Source organism: Agelaius tricolor, unplaced genomic scaffold, assembly GCF_023055355.1.
Source record: "Agelaius tricolor isolate 1412-34295 unplaced genomic scaffold, bAgeTri1.0.p SCAF_135, whole genome shotgun sequence".
NCBI lineage: Eukaryota > Metazoa > Chordata > Aves > Passeriformes > Icteridae > Agelaius > Agelaius tricolor.
In genome coordinates, this window is record NW_027269395.1 from 54,141 (window position 1) to 69,013 (window position 14,873).

At 68.4% G+C, this 14,873-nt stretch overlaps 4 protein-coding genes and 1 long non-coding RNA gene across 14 annotated transcripts; 2 read left to right on the plus strand and 3 right to left on the minus strand.

The window, feature by feature from the left end:
- Positions 1-22: 22 nt before the first annotated feature.
- TSC22D4 (TSC22 domain family member 4) lies at positions 23-1,575 on the minus strand. The gene is made up of 4 exons (XM_071420328.1): positions 1,131-1,575; positions 960-1,054; positions 694-742; positions 23-385 (listed from the first exon to the last, which is right to left on the minus strand). Exons 1-4 carry the CDS (start codon positions 1,461-1,463, stop codon positions 203-205), a joined length of 660 nt encoding a protein of 219 aa, XP_071276429.1. The 5' UTR covers positions 1,464-1,575; the 3' UTR covers positions 23-202.
- Positions 1,576-1,604: 29 nt separating this feature from the next.
- On the plus strand, positions 1,605-6,269 carry NYAP1 (neuronal tyrosine phosphorylated phosphoinositide-3-kinase adaptor 1). 2 transcript variants are annotated; one of them, XM_071420320.1, is made up of 7 exons: positions 1,605-1,785; positions 1,866-2,010; positions 2,640-2,801; positions 3,333-3,571; positions 3,756-4,593; positions 4,676-4,822; positions 5,058-6,269. In XM_071420320.1, exons 5-7 carry the CDS (start codon positions 3,885-3,887, stop codon positions 5,600-5,602), a joined length of 1,401 nt encoding a protein of 466 aa, XP_071276421.1. In that variant the 5' UTR covers positions 1,605-1,785; positions 1,866-2,010; positions 2,640-2,801; positions 3,333-3,571; positions 3,756-3,884; the 3' UTR covers positions 5,603-6,269. The 2 variants fall into 2 exon arrangements, with proteins under 2 accessions (XP_071276421.1, XP_071276420.1); XM_071420319.1 differs by lacking the exon at positions 1,605-1,785 and having other exon boundaries at positions 1,792-2,010.
- Positions 6,270-6,663: 394 nt separating this feature from the next.
- Positions 6,664-7,688, minus strand: LOC139586727 (uncharacterized). The gene is made up of 2 exons (XR_011677929.1): positions 7,553-7,688; positions 6,664-7,495 (listed from the first exon to the last, which is right to left on the minus strand). It is a non-coding gene; the product is annotated as an uncharacterized lncRNA (long non-coding RNA).
- On the plus strand, positions 6,737-9,313 carry AGFG2 (ArfGAP with FG repeats 2). Of its 2 annotated transcripts, XM_071420322.1 has the most exons (10): positions 7,008-7,303; positions 7,629-7,722; positions 7,805-7,920; positions 8,003-8,135; positions 8,207-8,309; positions 8,403-8,510; positions 8,704-8,775; positions 8,861-8,920; positions 9,011-9,063; positions 9,140-9,313. In XM_071420322.1, exons 1-10 carry the CDS (start codon positions 7,065-7,067, stop codon positions 9,200-9,202), a joined length of 1,041 nt encoding a protein of 346 aa, XP_071276423.1. In that variant the 5' UTR covers positions 7,008-7,064; the 3' UTR covers positions 9,203-9,313. The 2 variants fall into 2 exon arrangements, with proteins under 2 accessions (XP_071276424.1, XP_071276423.1); XM_071420323.1 differs by lacking the exon at positions 8,207-8,309 and having other exon boundaries at positions 6,737-7,303.
- A 294-nt stretch (positions 9,314-9,607) lies between these two features.
- On the minus strand, positions 9,608-14,454 carry LRCH4 (leucine rich repeats and calponin homology domain containing 4). 8 transcript variants are annotated; one of them, XM_071420311.1, is made up of 16 exons: positions 14,191-14,453; positions 13,645-13,789; positions 13,443-13,569; positions 13,264-13,369; positions 13,056-13,192; positions 12,913-12,986; positions 12,738-12,834; positions 12,597-12,654; positions 12,400-12,446; positions 12,281-12,312; positions 12,118-12,195; positions 11,809-11,933; positions 11,370-11,410; positions 11,166-11,261; positions 10,760-10,798; positions 9,608-9,718 (listed from the first exon to the last, which is right to left on the minus strand). In XM_071420311.1, the coding sequence occupies exons 1-16, from the start codon at positions 14,384-14,386 to the stop codon at positions 9,641-9,643; spliced, it is 1,476 nt and encodes a 491-aa protein (XP_071276412.1). In that variant the 5' UTR covers positions 14,387-14,453; the 3' UTR covers positions 9,608-9,640. The 8 variants fall into 8 exon arrangements, with proteins under 8 accessions (XP_071276412.1, XP_071276415.1, XP_071276414.1 ...); XM_071420310.1 differs by having other exon boundaries at positions 9,635-9,721; positions 14,191-14,454; XM_071420309.1 differs by lacking the exon at positions 9,608-9,718 and adding an exon at positions 10,358-10,606.
- Between the last annotated feature and the right edge of the window lie 419 nt (positions 14,455-14,873).

Sequence of the window (14,873 nt, forward strand, 5' to 3'; positions counted from 1 at the left end):
GACCACTGCACATCCCCCGTGCTGTAAAAATCGCGAGTTTATTAAAAAAGGCCCCAAATCGCGCAGGAAGCACGGCAGAGCTCGCTATGCTCTGTCCCTTCCTCGCAGTGAAGCAGCAGCAGAGCAGCGAGTGCCGCCCCCTCCCCGGGTGCCCCAAAAACCCCCGGGTTCCCCCGGGACCCCTTCCTGGGATCCCCCCGGCTCAGGGTGGCCCCGGGGGCGGCCCCGGGGGCAGGCGGGCCAGCTGCTGCGGCGTGGCCAGCGCCCGGAGCAGGCGGTTCTCTCTCTCCAGCGCCGCCCGCCGCTCGCTCAGCTCCCGGATCTGCTCCCGCAGCGCCTCCACCTCCTCCCGCACGGCCAGCAGCAGGTGCGACTTCACCAGGTCCTGGAGGGCACTGTCAGGAACCCCCAAAGCCCCCCAGTTCCTCCCTTCCAGGACCCCAATCTCTTTAATTCCTCCTTTCCAGGACCCTGAGCCCCCCTTACTCCTCCCTTCCAGGACCTCAAGTACCCTGTTGCCCCCCTTCCAGGACCCTAAACCTCCTCATATATCTCCCTTCCACGAACCCCAGCTCCCCAAATCCTCCCTTCCAGGACCTCAAGCCCCACATCTCATCCCTTCCAGGACCCCAAACCCCCCGACTTTTCCCTTCCAGGACCCTCTCCACCATTTCCCCCCCCTCACAGTCTCACCATGGCCCTCTCGATTTTGTTGTCGATGGCGGTGACGCCGCTGCCAGTGCTGGGGACGAGGCCAGGATCAGATGGACGGACAGACAGATGGACACTGTGGGTGGGGGAAGGGAACAGCTCCCCCCCCTCCCCCCCACTTTTTTTCCTTCCCCTTTTTTTTGGGGATGGGGGAGGGGAACACGCGCCCCTCCCTCGCACCTGCCTAGCCCCGCCCCCTCTCGCCCCGCCTTAACCGGAAGTTGCGAAACCGGAAGTACCGCCCTTACCCCTCGTCCTCGCTCTCCTCGCCAGCCAATCCCAGGCGCGCGCTGAGCTCGGCCCCGCCCCCTGGGCGTGGCGAAGGGGGTTTAGGGGGCAGCGCCTGTAAACAAACAAAGGTGGGAGTTGGGGGCGTGGTTACCGTAGCCCCGCCCCTCGAGAGACCCCGCCCACCTCACCTGCTGCACGAGCTGCGCGAAGGCCCCGAGGGACCGGGGCTGGTGGGGGGCGGGCACGGCCCGGGGGGCGTCCAGCGACACCGGGACCCTCCCGCCGCCAACGCCGCCGCCCCGCGGGGACACGTCTCGCTCGTAGAAATCGCGACACAGCCACCGCCCCCGCCGCAGCACCTCCCCCGGCGACAGCAGGCGGACGAGGCGGAACCGGGACCCGCTGGGGCTGCCGGACGAGGAAGGCGGAGAAGCGGCGGCGGCGCCGGAGGCATCGCCGGCCGCGCTCCCGCTGCCGCCGCGGACGCTGGTGATGGCGAAGCCGCTCTTCTTGCGGCTCATGGGGGCGGCGGCGGCGGGAGGAGGAGGAGGAACATGGCGGGGCCGGCCCGGAGCCGTTACCGGCGGCGGCGGCGGCAGCACCCGGAAGTGGGAACCGGAAGTGATGTTGCGCTTTAAGGCGGTGCTTTAGGGCGCGCCCCGCCCCAAGCCACGCCTCATTCAAGGGAAGCCACGCCCATATTAGGACAGGCGCTCTAACCACGTGACCTCCCGTCGCGCCGTGGGTCCTCCCGCCGCCAGGGGGCGCCCTCACGGCGGCGGCGCGTCCCGGACGCTGCGTCAGCGCCAATGGAGCGGCGCGAGCGGGAGGCGGGAGCGGCCGGTGAGGGCGGAGGGGAGGGGTGGGGGTGGGCCCGGAGCCCCTCCCGCGCCCGGTGACCACCCGCTGCCCCTCCCCCGCAGGCCGCTAGACCCCCCCGCCATGGGCCAACGCCCCCCGTGAGCCCCCGGCGCCCCCCGGGCGCGGCCGTGCTGGCGGTGGTGGGGGGGGGGGTGCGGCGAAGGATTCCCCCCCCCCCCAACCGTGGGACCCCCGAGAGAGCGACAGGTAACGGGGGAGGGGGGCGGGGAAGCACCGGGAGGGGGGTACAGAGGAACCCGGGGGCCGGGTGGGGCGGGGAGGGAGGGGGACCCCCGGGTTTGGGGTGATTTGAGGGAGGGGGGGGGCTGGAGGGTCCCCAGCGCCGGTGTCAGCGGAGGGGCCGGGGGTCCGCAGGCGTTCGGGAGGTTTGGGGTACCCCGGTGTCACCGCGGAGGGGTCGGGGTGGGGTTGGGGGTCCGGCGAGCGGGGGTCCCATAGGGGGGAGGGGAGGGCAGAGGGACCTGGGCCCTGGGTGGGGAGGGGTCCTGGGGCGTCTGGGGGGTTTGGGGAGGGGGTTCTGGGGGGCCTGAGGCGGCTGGGGGTTTGGGGGATTTGGGGAGGGGGTTCTGGGGGGCCTGAGGCGCCTGGGTGGTTTGGGGAGGGGTACTGGGGAGTCGGGGGGTTTTCGGGAGGGGGTCGTGGGGGCAGTGAGGGTTTTGGGGAGGGGTCCTGGGGGGTTTGGGGAGGGGGCCTTTGGGGGCTGAGCTCCAAGGGGGTCTCGGGCTTCGGGGGTGCCGGTACCCCGGGCATGGGGGAGGGGGGCGTCCCGGTGCCGAGCCCGGGGGGCGGGGCCCGCTCTGAAGCCCCGCCCCCAGCCCCCCAGCCATGAGCGCCCCCCCGCGGTCGGAGCTCGCCGCCGCCGCCGCCGCCGCCCTGCTGCGCCTGGGCGAGGAGCGCCCCCCCGCGGCCGCCATGAGCCTCCTGCAGCGCAAGGGCCGCAACGAGTGGCGCCCCCGCGAGGAGGAGCCGAGAAAGGGGTCAGGGACAACGGGGGGACGTGCGGGGGGCATCGGGGGGGACATGGTGGGGGTAGACGTGGGGGGGACATGGGGACACCCTAAGGCTGCCCTGGGGGGAAGCCCGTAGCCCTGGGTCCACCCTGGACCACCCTCATGGGACCCTAGTAGCCAAGGACCAGCCTGTATCACCCTTGGGGGATACTGGGACCCCCAGAACCACCCTGGCACCACCCTCGGGGGGACAATGGAAGCCTCGGACCACCCTGAGGGGACAGTGGGATCCCTCAGGACCACCCTGGCAGGTCACTGAGCCCCTCAGAATTCCCCAAAAAGCCCCAAATCACCCTGGTGGAACCAGAGTCCCCTTCCCCTTCCCAGGACCCACAGTGCCCCCCTGCACTCCTGCGCCCCCAAATACGGGTCACCCCAATTCCCTCCAGCCACAGCAGCGAATTCCCAGACAGTCTCTGGGGGGGGAGTCAGGGCATCCCCAGCAATTCTAGGGTGTCCCTGACCCCCCCCCCCATGTCCCTGTCGCCCTCTCCACAGGGTCCCCAAGGCGCGGGAGGGGGGGTCCCTGCGGCGCCCCCTGCGCGTGGGGTTCCTGACGCTGCCGGCGCCGCAGGAGCGCGGCCCCCGGCCCTGCGCCCCCGGCATGGCCCCCCGCTCGCTGTCCTGCCACGCCGTGGGGCTCCCCGACCCGGGAGGGCCCCCCCTGCGCCCCCCGGGACCCCGCACCGGGCCCCACGAGGGGCGAGGCCTGGAGGCACCGCCCGCCAAGAGAGGGGGTGAGTGGCACCCCCAGGAATTGGGGCTGGGGGCAAACGAGGGGGCAAATGAGGAGGCTCAGGGTGGTTGGGAGGGGCAGGGAGGGGGTCCTGGGGAGATTTGGATGGCGGGGAGGGGACACAAGGAATTTGGGGAGGGGGACACGGAGGGGTTGCCAGCCCCTGACCCCGTTCCCTTTGCCAGGCGCCCCCCGGGGGGGCTGCGTGCGGCAGACGCCCCCCCCTGAAGCCCTCGCGCAGCCCCCAGACCCGGCTGTCGGCGGGGGCGGCCCCTGCCGAGCAGGGCGAGCAGGAGGAGCCCGTGTACATCGAGATGGTGGGGGACGCCCGGGGCGGCGCGGGGGGCGACCCCCGGAGGGGGGGCGGCCCTGGGGGCGCGGCCCCCCCGCCCGCCGAGGAGCCCGAGGCCATTTACGAGGAGATGAGCTGCCCTCTGCCCGCGGGGGAGGGGCCGGCCCCGGGACAGGCCCCTTTCGCGGGACACGCCCCCTTCCACGGACACGCCCCGCACGCCGCCCACGCCCCTTTCGGCGGCCCCGCGCTGCACTCCGGCCACGCCCCTTACGCGGGACACGCCCCGTTCTCCGGACACGCCCCTCATGCCGGCCGCGCCCCTTTCATCGGCCACGCCCCTTTCTCCGGTCCCGCCCCCATCCCGCCTCCTTTCCCTAATCTGCTGCCGCCCCGCCCACCCCCTCTGGCCCCGCCCCCCGAGGGCGCCTCGCGCCTGCCCCTCCCCTCGCGCCGTGACGCCCCGCCCCCCGCCCGCGCGCGCAGCCACTCCACGCCCCTCCCCCCGCACCACGCGCCGGGAGGGGCGGGGCGCGAGCGCGGGGGGGCGGGGCTCGGCCCCCTGCCCCTCCCTCCTTCCGCTGAAGCCCCGCCCCCGGGGAAACGCCCGCCCGCCTACGAGAGCCTGCGCGGGGGCGTGGCCTCGGCAGGCCCCGCCCTCGCCCGCGAGGAGGAGCCGCCTCTTCGCCGCGGGGGCGGAGCCTCCGCCCGGCGCGGGAAGGAGACCGAGAGTGAGTGACAGCCTGGGTGGGCGGGGCTTGCTGGGGGGCCACGCCCGGTGGGCTGCACTGACCCCCCCCCCTCTTTTGGCAGAGGCGCCGGAGCCCACCCGGGAGGAGCGGGGGGGGGCGGGGTCGGCCCTGCCCCCCTCGGGGATCCCCGTGAGGGCGGAGGGGCCCCGGGGGCGGCCCGGACCCCCCCTGCCCTGTCAGACCTTCCCCGCCTGCGGGAGAGCCTCGGGTACGTGCGGGACAGACCTGGGTGGGTTGGGGGGGGGACACACCTGGGGGGCGGCACTGCGAGACAGGGGGGGACACACCTGGAGAGATGGGGGGCACTGAGGAACGGGGGGGACACACCTGGGGAGGGTGGGGGGCACCGAGGGGCAGGTGGGGACACCGGGGATGACACCGGGGGGGTTGACATGGGAGGTGACCCCGGTGTGTCTCCCTGACGCCCCCTCCCCTCCCCGCAGAGCTCCCCGGGGGTCCCCGCCTGGGCCGCTCCGCCTCCACCTCGGGGGTCCGCCAGGCCGGAGCCCCCCCGTTCCCGCGGGCCCCCCCCCCATCGCGGCCCCTTTCCGGGGGCGTCCCCGGGCCCGGGGCGGGCTCGTTCCCCGTCGCCCCCCGGCCCCGGGACGGGCAGCTGCAGGAGGTGATCGACCGCAAGCGCTGCGTGTGCACCGAGATCAAGGCGCGGGGGGGGCGGGGGGGGGGGGCTGTGCAAGCAGGACAGCCTGCCCCCCCTGCCCGCCCCCCCCGCCTGGAAAGGGCCGGGGGTCGCTGCCAGCACCGAGGGCCGCCCCCCGCCGCCCCCGCCGCCCCCCGGGACGCCCCCGGCCCGCCGGCCCCACGCCGTGCTCTGGGACACCGCCATCTGACCCCCCCGGGGTGCCTGGAGCACCCCAAAGCCGGGCCCCCCTCCCCACAATCACTCATGGGGGGGGGGGGGGTCCTGAGGATAAATATGGGGGGGGGTCCTAAAGTGGGGAGGGGGGGCGACACGGCTGGGCCGGGTTAGGGGAGAATCGGGGGGTATTTATGGGATGTGGAGCCCCCCCCGGAAATAATGGGGGGGGGACACTCCGAACACAACGGGGGGAGGATGGAGACCCCCCCCCCAAAAGGAGGGACCCTAAAAAGAGGGGGGAAAAAAAACCCCAAAATGTGGGGCAAAGATTAAAGCCCCCCCCCATAGCAGGGGGGGGTGTCGAGCCCCAAAATCGGGGGGCAGCCCCCCCCCCCCGCGAGCCGAGGGGGTCCCTGCAAAGGGGGGGTTCACCCCAAAAAGGGGAGGGTGCTGTAACTGCTTTGCAATGTATTTATGGGGGGGTATTTATGGGGGTGCATCGAGCAGGGGGGGCCGGGCAGGGGGTCCGCAGTGCGGCCTGGGGAGGGTGGGGGGTGCTGGAGAGGGGGGCGGGCCCAATATTGGGAGGGGGGTGTGTGTGATAGGGGAGGGGGGATCTCCTCTGGGAATTTGGGGGGGGCCACCAAAGGACCCTTTCCTGGGACCCCCCCCCAGGCCCTCTGTGCCTCATCTCCCTCCCCCCCCTTTGCCCCCCGTTACCAGAATTGCCTTCGTCCCCGCGGGGTCCGGGGGGGCCCCAGTTTGGGGGGGGGTCGTGGGGACGGGGGGGGTTTTGTAACGTGGTTCTGTGCACTATTAAAGAGAGATGCAGCTGGAAGTGAGATTGTGGGGGGGGAGCGGTCCAAAAAGGGGAATGGGACACCCCCGAAGTGGGACTGAGGCACCCCCAAAAATGGGACTAGGATCGTCCCAAAAATGCAACTGTGAGCCCCTCAAAAATGCGACTGAGAACCCCCAAAAAATGGGACTGGGATCCCCCCCCTGCAGCCCCTCACAACGTGCTCAGGGGAATTTGGGAAAAAATTACCCCAAATGAGGTAAAAGTAGCGAATTTGTGGGGAAATAAGCTAAAAGGAAGAGGAGTAATAGAGAGTTTGTAGGGAATCAACTCAAAGGAGGGAGGGAGAGTGTGGATAATAGTGATTTTATGGGGAAATGGCCCTGAGACTCTCCAGACCGTCTCGTGTTTGGGAGAGGAACAATAACAGAGATTTTGGGGAAAACTACTCAAAAGAGGAACTTTATTTTCGTGAGGGGCGGGGGGAATGGGACGGCTCTGAGGGGACAAAAAGGGCGGGAAGAGTTGGGAGTGCCCAGAGCCCCGTTCCTCACCGCGGGAGCAGCCGGGACGCGCCGGTGGTGGAAACTGCTGGTTTTGGTGGTGGAAACTGCTGTTTTTGATGGTGGAAAATGTCCTTTTTCCGTGAAATTCACCCAAAGCGAGGCGTTTCCCGCCGAGGGGCGGTGAATCCCCTAAGGGCGGGAGAAGGAGCGGTGCTGAGGGGAGGAAAAGGGCGGGAAGCGGCGGCGCGCGAGACGCCAGGGGGCGCTGCGCGCCGCCAATCAGCGGAGGCGCTGTGGCGGAGGGGGCGGGGCCCGCGGCAGCGGGAAGATGGCGGCGGGCAGCGGCGGCACCGGCACAGGGCCGGGAGCGGGGCCCGGCGGAGGCCCCGGGACCCGCAGGGGCAGCGCGGACCGGGACGCGGAGGCCGAGGTTTGGTGCCGGCGGGTTCGGGAGCTGGTGAGCGCGGATCCCGCCAACCGGCTCTGCTTCGAATGCGGCCAGCGCGGCGTCACCTACGTGGACATCAGCGTGGGCAGCCTCGTGTGCACCGGCTGCTCGGGGGCGCTGTGAGCGGGGCGGGGCCGGGGGCGTGAGGGCGGGGCGGGGCGGGGGTGGGGCTAATTCACACCTGAGGGCGGTGGGCGGGGCCTCACCGGGTCAAGGTGTCATTGATTGGCTGCTCCCTTTGGGGGCGGGGCTCGGCGGGAGGGAGCGTGGCCGCGGCACGTGGCTTCACACGCTGCCCTTGTCGGGCACCTCTTTTTGGGGAGAAAGAGCTCAGTTTTGGGTGTTTACGGGCGCAGGGGGGCGCACACCTCTTTGGGGAGAAAGAGCTCAGTTTTGGGTGTTTACGGGCGCAGGGGGGGCGCTGACTGCCCGAATCCCCCCCAGGCGGGGACTGAACCCCCCGCACCGTGTCAAGTCCATCTCCATGACGACGTTCAGCGAGGCCGAGGTGCTGTTCCTGCAGGCGCACGGCAATGAGGTAAGGTGGCAGCGGCTGGGGGGGCTCTGCCCGGTCCATTCCACCCTGCCCGCCTCCCCACGGACCCTCCCCGACCCCCCAGGCCTGCAGGAGGGTCTGGCTGGGCACCTTCGACCCCCGGACGTCGCTTCTCCCCGACTCCCGCGACCCCCAGAAGGTTAAGGAGTTCCTGCAGGAGAAATACGAGAAGAAGCGATGGTAGGAGAAGGGCTGGGGGAAGTTTTATGGGGGCAGCACGGGATGGAGAACCCTCAGATGATGTGTTCCCCTCCCACGGCAGGTACGTGCCACCAGAACAAGTGAAAGAACAAGTGAAAGAACAAGTGAAAGAACAAGTGAAGCCCCCCCAGAGCACCTCAGCAGAGCCCGGGCCCCCCCACCTCCTCCACGGGGATACAGGGATGCTGCCAGAGGTGGGACTGGGCCCTTTCTGGGCGTGCCCCGGGGGTACAGCCCCCCCCTGACCCTGTGGTGCCCCCCCCAGCCTCGCCCAGCTGCCCGAAAGGCCAGCACCGACCTCCTGGCTGACATCGGGGGGGACCCCTTCGCCAGCCCAGCCCCTGCCCCTGCCTTCGCTGCCTTCCCTGGTGAGCTCGGGAGTCTGGGGGGCTTGGGAGGGGGGGGCACAGGGGTCTCCAGGGAGCTTGGTGAACCCAGGGTGACCCCATCTTTGTCCCCAGCCCCAGCCCAGTCTGCTTTCCCCAGTTTCGATGCCTTTGGAACCAGCCCTGGAGCACCCACGTTTGGGGGGGCTGTGCCTCCCTTCTACATCCCCCCCAGCACCACAGGTACCCCGCCGAGACCCACCGGGGCTCTTGGAGAGGGACCAGGGAGGGGTTTGGAGCCCTCCCAGGTCTTTTGGACAACTGGGATTGATGGGCAAGGGGGAAAGCTGGGGTTTCCCCATCCCTGTGGGGAGCTGGGGAGGGGGCTTGGGGTCCCACCAACACTCCATGGTGATGCCTGTGCCCACCCCTCCAGGCTACACCAACCCCTTCACTGCCCCCGTGGCCCCCAGACCCTCCACGAACCCCTTCGAGATCAACGGGCCCGGTGAGTGACCCCCTGACCCCCCCGATCCCCCAATTCTGGACCAGGGTGGGGTCTGGGGGTCCCAATCCTGTGTCCCCTCTCTCAGGTGCTGCTTTCAACTCACCCCCTGTTCCTGGGGGCTTCCCCAGCCCCTTCCAGGCCGATGGTAAGAGCCAGGCAGGTTAAATATTTTTACATTTTATATATTTATAAACTGCACACCCCCTCACTGACCCCTCCCCATTTCCCCCCTCAGGTTTGCCTTTCTCTTGGTTCAGCGTTGCCAAAGCTTCCACCAACCCCTTCGTGGTGAGCACCGGGGGGCTGAGGGGGGGTCCGGGCCCCCTTTCCCTGCTGCTGACTCCCCCTCTGTGCCCCCCCCCAGACTGTCCCGGCTCCGGCGGCGCCGTTCGGGATCCGGCACCGGGCCAGCAACCCCTTCCTATGACCGCAGCTGCTCCGGGGGGCTCCGCAGCGCGCCGCACCTCCGCCGGGACCAGGTTTTATTTTTGTTCCGAGAGATTTATCGTGATATCTAATATATATTCGGTAAAAACGGCTCCGATCCGTTCCTCGTGCTGCCCCGCCGAAAGCTCCCCTCACGGCTGTACCCTCGGTAAAGATGGCGGCCTCCCCTCAGGGCTGTGCCCTCGGTAAAGATGGCGACCATGGGTGAGGCCACCCCTCACGGTTTTGTCCTCATTAAAGATGGTGCCCCCATAGCCCCCTACGCGCCCTTAGCCAAGATGGCGGCCGGGGCCTCACCCCCTGACGGCATGTCCATGGCGGCCTGCCCTCAACAAAGATGGCGTCGAGGGAAATTACCGGGGGCACCGGAGGGGTGGGAACGGGAATTAACGGAGGCACCGAGGGCGGGGGACGGGAATTAACGGAGGCACCGGGGGGGGACGGACGCCCCCAGCCGCCCCCGCGGGGCCCGGGCCCGGCTCGGGTCCTCCCGCACCTGCTGGGGAAGGGCGGAATTAGCGGTGGAGCTTTGGGGGGACAAGGGGGGGACACACGGGGCGGCACAGCACAGCTGAGAGTGGGACGTTCCCTTTTGGGCACAGAAAGCGCGAAAACGGACAAAAAGCTGAGCGGTGGCAGCAGGAGAGGGAAAGGACTGAACCCCCCCCCCCCCCCCCGCCCCGGGGTTTGGTCCCAGCCGGTGATCGGTGTCACAAAGGGACAGGGATGTACCAAATGTGATTTTGAGGGGGGTATCCGCACAGAAACTAAACTATTATTATAATAATTAGAGTGACAGCCCTATAATAGTTAAATATAATCATTTTAATAATAATAATTAATTACAATAAAATTGGTCATCCGTATTTTAGTGTTCTTCCACCATAATTAAATTACAATTAACTGTAATAATTAACTTATTTTGCTCACAGTCCTGTATAACAACTCATTATAATACCTCATTATTATAATAGCGACAACTCATGATAATAATAATAATAACTCATTATAATAATAAAACTCATAATAACTCATAATTAATTAATTATAATATGAATAATTAAGTTCACACCCCCAGGGGGGCACGAGGGGTTCAGCCCCTCCCCCTTCCCTGCCTCAGTTTCCCCAGCGTTAAGGCACAAGACAAAGGGGGTGAAGGGGGCAAGAAAAGGTGCAAAGATTGGGACCCTCCCCGGGGGTCTGGGGGTTCCCCCAGGTCCGGGGGGCTCCCCCAAGGTTCTGGGGGGGGTTCCCCAGTTTTTGGGGGGGTCCCTCAGCAGCCAAAGAGCGCGCGGTGGGCGGCCACGAGCAGCGCCATGAGGAGGCCGTAGAAGAGGGCGAAGAGCAGCCCGGGGGGAGGGCGCCGGGGGTGGGGGGGCTTCACCTGAGGAGGGGGGAGGGCGACCCCGCATCAGCCATGGGAGGGTGCGGGACCCCCCCCCAAATCAATCCCACCCCCCTCCCAGAATGGGACCCCCCCACCCCAGAACAGGACCCCCCTCCCATAACGAGACCCCCTCCCCCCCCAGATCAGTACCTCGGAGGGTGGCGGCGTCCGGCGGGGGCTGGGGGGGCTCTGGGAAGGGGAAAAGGGAGTCAGGGGGGGTTTGGGGGGGGTCAGGGGTAAAAAGGGGTTTGGAGGTGATTGTGGGGGTGTCAAGAGGTAAAAATGGGGGTTTGGGGGGGTGATTGTTGGGGTTAGGGGGTAAAAATTGGGGTTTATGGGGTGTTTTTGGGCTCAAGAGGTTGTTTTGGGGCTCGGGGGGATATTTTGGGGCTGTTTTAGGGCTCTTTTGGGGTAGTTTGGGGGGCTGTTTTAGGGTATTTTAGAGCAGTTTTGGGTCCCACTCACCGCCCAGGGCCGCAGCCGTGCGGGGCCGTTTTGGGTCAGTTTTGGGGCGAGTTTTGGGGTATTTTAGGGCCGTTTTAGGTCTGTCACTCACCGCCCAGGGCTTCAGCCGCGCCGCCACGCGCCCCAGCAGCTCCAGGTCCCCCCCCAGCTCGTCCGGCAGCCGCAGCTGCAGCAGCGCCTCGAGGCTCTGCGGGGGTGGGGGGCACAGCAGGGACCCCCCCGAGCGAGTCAGGGGGGCACAGACCCCTAAACCCCCCCACAAAATACCCAGGGAGGGGATGGGGGGGGGCGTTACCTGTCGCAGCTCAGCCATCAGCTGGTCGGGGTCTGGGGGGGCTGTGGGGACATTTGGGGGGTCAGGGCACACTGGGGAGGGGACTGGGGGTACTGGGGAGGGGGGATAGAGGGCAGATCTGGGGGGTCAGGGACTGGGGAGGGGACAGAGGGGGCATTTGGGGGGTCAGGGGCTGGGGAGAGGTCACAGGGGAGTTTTGGGGGGCACTGGGAAGGGGATGGAGGGCAGATTTGGGGGTCAGGGGCTGGGGGGCACTGGGGAGGGGACTGGGGGGAGTTTGGGGGGCACTGGGAAAGGGAGAAAGGGACAGAGGGGAGATTTGGGGGTCAGGGACTGGGGAGGGGACACAGGGGACTGAGGGGCACTGGGGAGGGGTCACAGGGGAGTTTTTGGGGTCAGGGGCTGGGGAGGGGACAGAGGGGGGGACACTCTGTCCTACCTGGCTTGATGGCACTGTGAGAGGAGGAAGAGGAGGAGGAAGAGGAGGAAGGGCTGTGGCAGGCGCTGGGTTTTGGGGGGCTGGGGGCTCCGTCGGGGTCCTGGGGGGGTCTCCGGGGGGGGGTCCTGGGGGGGTGAGAGCAGCCAGTGCCTGTCCCCTGTCCCACCCCGTTCCTGATCCCATCCCAGCGCCCCAATTCCCAGTCCCCAGTTCCCAATCCAAATTCCCAAACCCCAGTTCCCATTTCCCAGTCCCAAACTCCAATTCCCAGTCCCCAAACCCCAATTCCCATTTCCCCTTTCCCCGTACCTGTCCCGGCTCCTCTCTCTCTCTCTCTCCATCCACACCTCCAGGTTCTTGGGGCGCCGCCGGCAGTTGGGGACCCCCCTGCAGGGACGGGGGGGGGGGTCAGACACCCACACACCCCCCCCCGGCCCTCCCGGAGCCCCCAGACCCCTCCCAGACCCCTCACCTGCTGCCCTCAGGGGTCTCACTCTGCTGCTCCTGAAGGGGGACAAAGGGAGGGGGTCAGGATTTTGGGGAGAAACCCCAAATTTTGGGGGGGGTCAGAGATTTGGGGGGTGACATCACCTCGGGCGAGGGCTCCTCTTCCAGCTGCTCCGGGTCACTGTCACAGGCTGTGGGGACAGGGGGGATGACAAGGGGGTGACAGGGGGTCCCCAGGGGGTGACAAGGGGTTCCCCAAAAGGTGGCAGGGGGTTCCCAGAGGGTGGCAGGGGGGTGACAGGGGGTCCCGGGGAGGGTTTTGGGGACCCCCGTCCCCTCACCTGCCCTGCCGTGCATCTCTCTGTGCTGCCGGGATGGCTCCGAGGACTCATCCGAGCACTGAAACGGTGCCAAAGGGGGTGCAGGGTTAGGGGGCACCCCAAATCCCCCCGAAACGCCCCCAAAACGCCCCCAAATCCCACCTCGTTCCCCGACCAGCGCTTGCTGCCGCTGTCCACGCTGTGGAAGCCAGAGTCCAGCCCCCCTCGCTGCCGGAGGGGACACGACTCATCCGGGGGGCTGCGGGGAGGGGGCAAACAGCGCTCAGAGACCCCCCCAAAAACAACGGGGCGCCCCCTCCCCGAGCCCCCTCTTTACCATGCTGGGGCAGGATGGGCGGCAGCCTCGGCTTCCAGGTACTTGAAGATGTGGACTTTGCCCTTCAGGCAGATCTGGGGGGGCACAGAGGGCTCAGCCAGAGCTTTTGGGGGGTCGGGGGGACGCCCCGGGACGCTCCTCACCTGGGCAGGGGGGAACTGGAGCGGGTTGTTGTCCGCCAGGAGGGTCTGGAGGTGCCGGAGCCGGCGGAAGCAGCGCGGAATCGCCACCACCCGGTTGCAGGAGAAATCCAGGCGGACCAGGGGCAGCTCCGAGAGCTCTGCCGGGGGGAACACGGGATGGAGGGGACCCTAAAAAAGCGGAGGGACCCCCCCCAGGGCCCTCACCCACCCTCGGGCAGCGCTGCCAGCTGGTTCCGCCGCACGTTGAGGTCCCGCAGCGCCCGCAGCTGCCCCAGCCCCGGCGGCAGCGCCCGTAGCCGGTTACAGCCCACGTCCTGCGGGGCGAGACGGGGCTCAGCGGGGTCCGGCGCGGCCCCGCGGGGTCCCTCCGGCCCGGGCCAGGCTCACCAGCTGCCGCAGCGTGCGGAGGGCGCCCAGGTTCGGCGGCAGCCGGGCCAGGCGGTTGTTGCTGGCGTTGAGGACGCGGAGCGGCAGCAGGCACAGGCAGGCGGGCAGCGAGCTCAGCTGGTTGCGGCTGCGGAGGGGACACGGCGGGGTCAGGGCGCTGCTGCTGGAGCTCCCCGGTCACACCGGCGGGGCTGGAGCGTACCTGAGGTCCAGGTGAGCCAGGGCCTGCAGGTTGGCGATGGCCGGGGGGACGCTGCGCAGGCAGTTGTGGTGCAGGCTCAGCCCTTCCAGAGAGACCAGGCGGCAGGCGGCCTCCGGCACCTCCCCGAAACGGTTCCGGGACAGGTCTGGAGGGAGCCGGGGCAGCGTGTGGGACAGCGGAGGCGGCCCGCAGGGACGGGGCATTCACGGGGATAGGGAACGACGGGGACAAGGCAGCCTCAGGAAGGGACTAATGGGGATAAAGGACGCCCTGGGATAAGGACAGAGGACGCAGATCCGCGGGGACAGCGGCGCTGATGGACCCCGAGCCGCCCGGCTGAAGCTCGGGGACGCTGAAGCCGCCGGACCGCCCGGACCGGGAGCTCCGGCTCGTCCCGTCCCGGCGCCTCCGGCAGCTCCCGCGGGCCTCGGGCTCCGGGACGCGCCGAGGGAGGCGGGGCAGCCACAGCTTCCCCTGGGAAACACCCCAAGGGACCCGGGGCTGTGGGGAAGGGTCGGGGATCCTGCCCCGGGGCCGCGGTCTCACCGGCCTGGGTGGTGTCGCTGAGGTCCCAGCGCCGCGCCGCCGCCGCCGGGAAGGCGCGCAGCCGCCGGCCGGCCAAGCTGAGGGTGCCGGAGGCCTCTGCTTCTTCCAGGGCGCGCTCCGTGCCGGCTCCTCCGGGCAGGCGGCCCGGCAGCGGCAGCAGCTCAGCCGGGACAGCCCCCACCGCCCCCGCGGCCATGGCGGGCCCGGAGCTCCGCTCGCCGCGGCCGCCTCTGCCCGACTGAGCCCCGGACGCTTCCGGACCCCGCCGCGGGGGCGGGGCCAGAGCGGAAGCCAATCAGAGCAAGGGGCGCGCGGGGAGAAGACGAATCGAAGAGGGGCAGTGGGGGGCGCTGCCTGGAGAAATGCGGAAGTTTGGTCTTTGATTGATAGGTAGGTTGAACCAATCGTCGTCAAGTGATGGGGGGATGCTGCCCAACTGCAGCCAATCATGGCTAAAACACAATCTCCACCAATCCCGTGAAGATCGTTGCCTGGCAACGGCCACGAAAATTTTGGCGGCATCAGCCAATGGAAACCGAGGAGGCGGGAGAAGCGTCCGAGGATTGACGTGGCACCAACCAATCGCGTTTGACGCAAAAGCGGGATAATAAAAACCCTGCTCGTGGCCGGGGCATGGCAGCTCCACCAATCAGGAGTTACGGCAATGATTGACAAGCAGAGAA

What these genes read in the sequence shown, in the direction of transcription:
- NYAP1 (XM_071420320.1), top strand. Translation starts at nt 3,885, where the DNA reads ATGGTGGGGGACGCCCGGGGCGGCGCGGGGGGCGACCCCCGGAGGGGG. An exon ending in GCGCGGGAAGGAGACCGAGA is followed by an intron (nt 4,594 to 4,675) that starts GTGAGTGACAGC and finishes CTCTTTTGGCAG; the next exon opens with AGGCGCCGGAGCCCACCCGG. An exon ending in CGCCTGCGGGAGAGCCTCGG is followed by an intron (nt 4,823 to 5,057) that starts GTACGTGCGGGA and finishes CCCTCCCCGCAG; the next exon opens with AGCTCCCCGGGGGTCCCCGC.
- LRCH4 (XM_071420306.1), bottom strand. Translation starts at nt 14,386, where the DNA reads ATGGCCGCGGGGGCGGTGGGGGCTGTCCCGGCTGAGCTGCTGCCGCTG. An exon ending in TCCAGTTCCCCCCTGCCCAG is followed by an intron (nt 12,987 to 13,055) that starts GTGAGGAGCGTC and finishes GTGCCCCCCCAG; the next exon opens with ATCTGCCTGAAGGGCAAAGT. An exon ending in GAGACCCCTGAGGGCAGCAG is followed by an intron (nt 12,196 to 12,280) that starts GTGAGGGGTCTG and finishes CCGTCCCTGCAG; the next exon opens with GGGGGTCCCCAACTGCCGGC.
- TSC22D4 (XM_071420328.1), bottom strand. Translation starts at nt 1,463, where the DNA reads ATGAGCCGCAAGAAGAGCGGCTTCGCCATCACCAGCGTCCGCGGCGGC. An exon ending in TCGCGCAGCTCGTGCAGCAG is followed by an intron (nt 1,055 to 1,130) that starts GTGAGGTGGGCG and finishes GTTTGTTTACAG; the next exon opens with GCGCTGCCCCCTAAACCCCC. An exon ending in ACAAAATCGAGAGGGCCATG is followed by an intron (nt 386 to 693) that starts GTGAGACTGTGA and finishes AGTGCCCTCCAG; the next exon opens with GACCTGGTGAAGTCGCACCT.
- AGFG2 (XM_071420322.1), top strand. Translation starts at nt 7,065, where the DNA reads ATGGCGGCGGGCAGCGGCGGCACCGGCACAGGGCCGGGAGCGGGGCCC. An exon ending in TGCAGGCGCACGGCAATGAG is followed by an intron (nt 7,723 to 7,804) that starts GTAAGGTGGCAG and finishes CCGACCCCCCAG; the next exon opens with GCCTGCAGGAGGGTCTGGCT. An exon ending in CTTCGAGATCAACGGGCCCG is followed by an intron (nt 8,776 to 8,860) that starts GTGAGTGACCCC and finishes CCCCTCTCTCAG; the next exon opens with GTGCTGCTTTCAACTCACCC.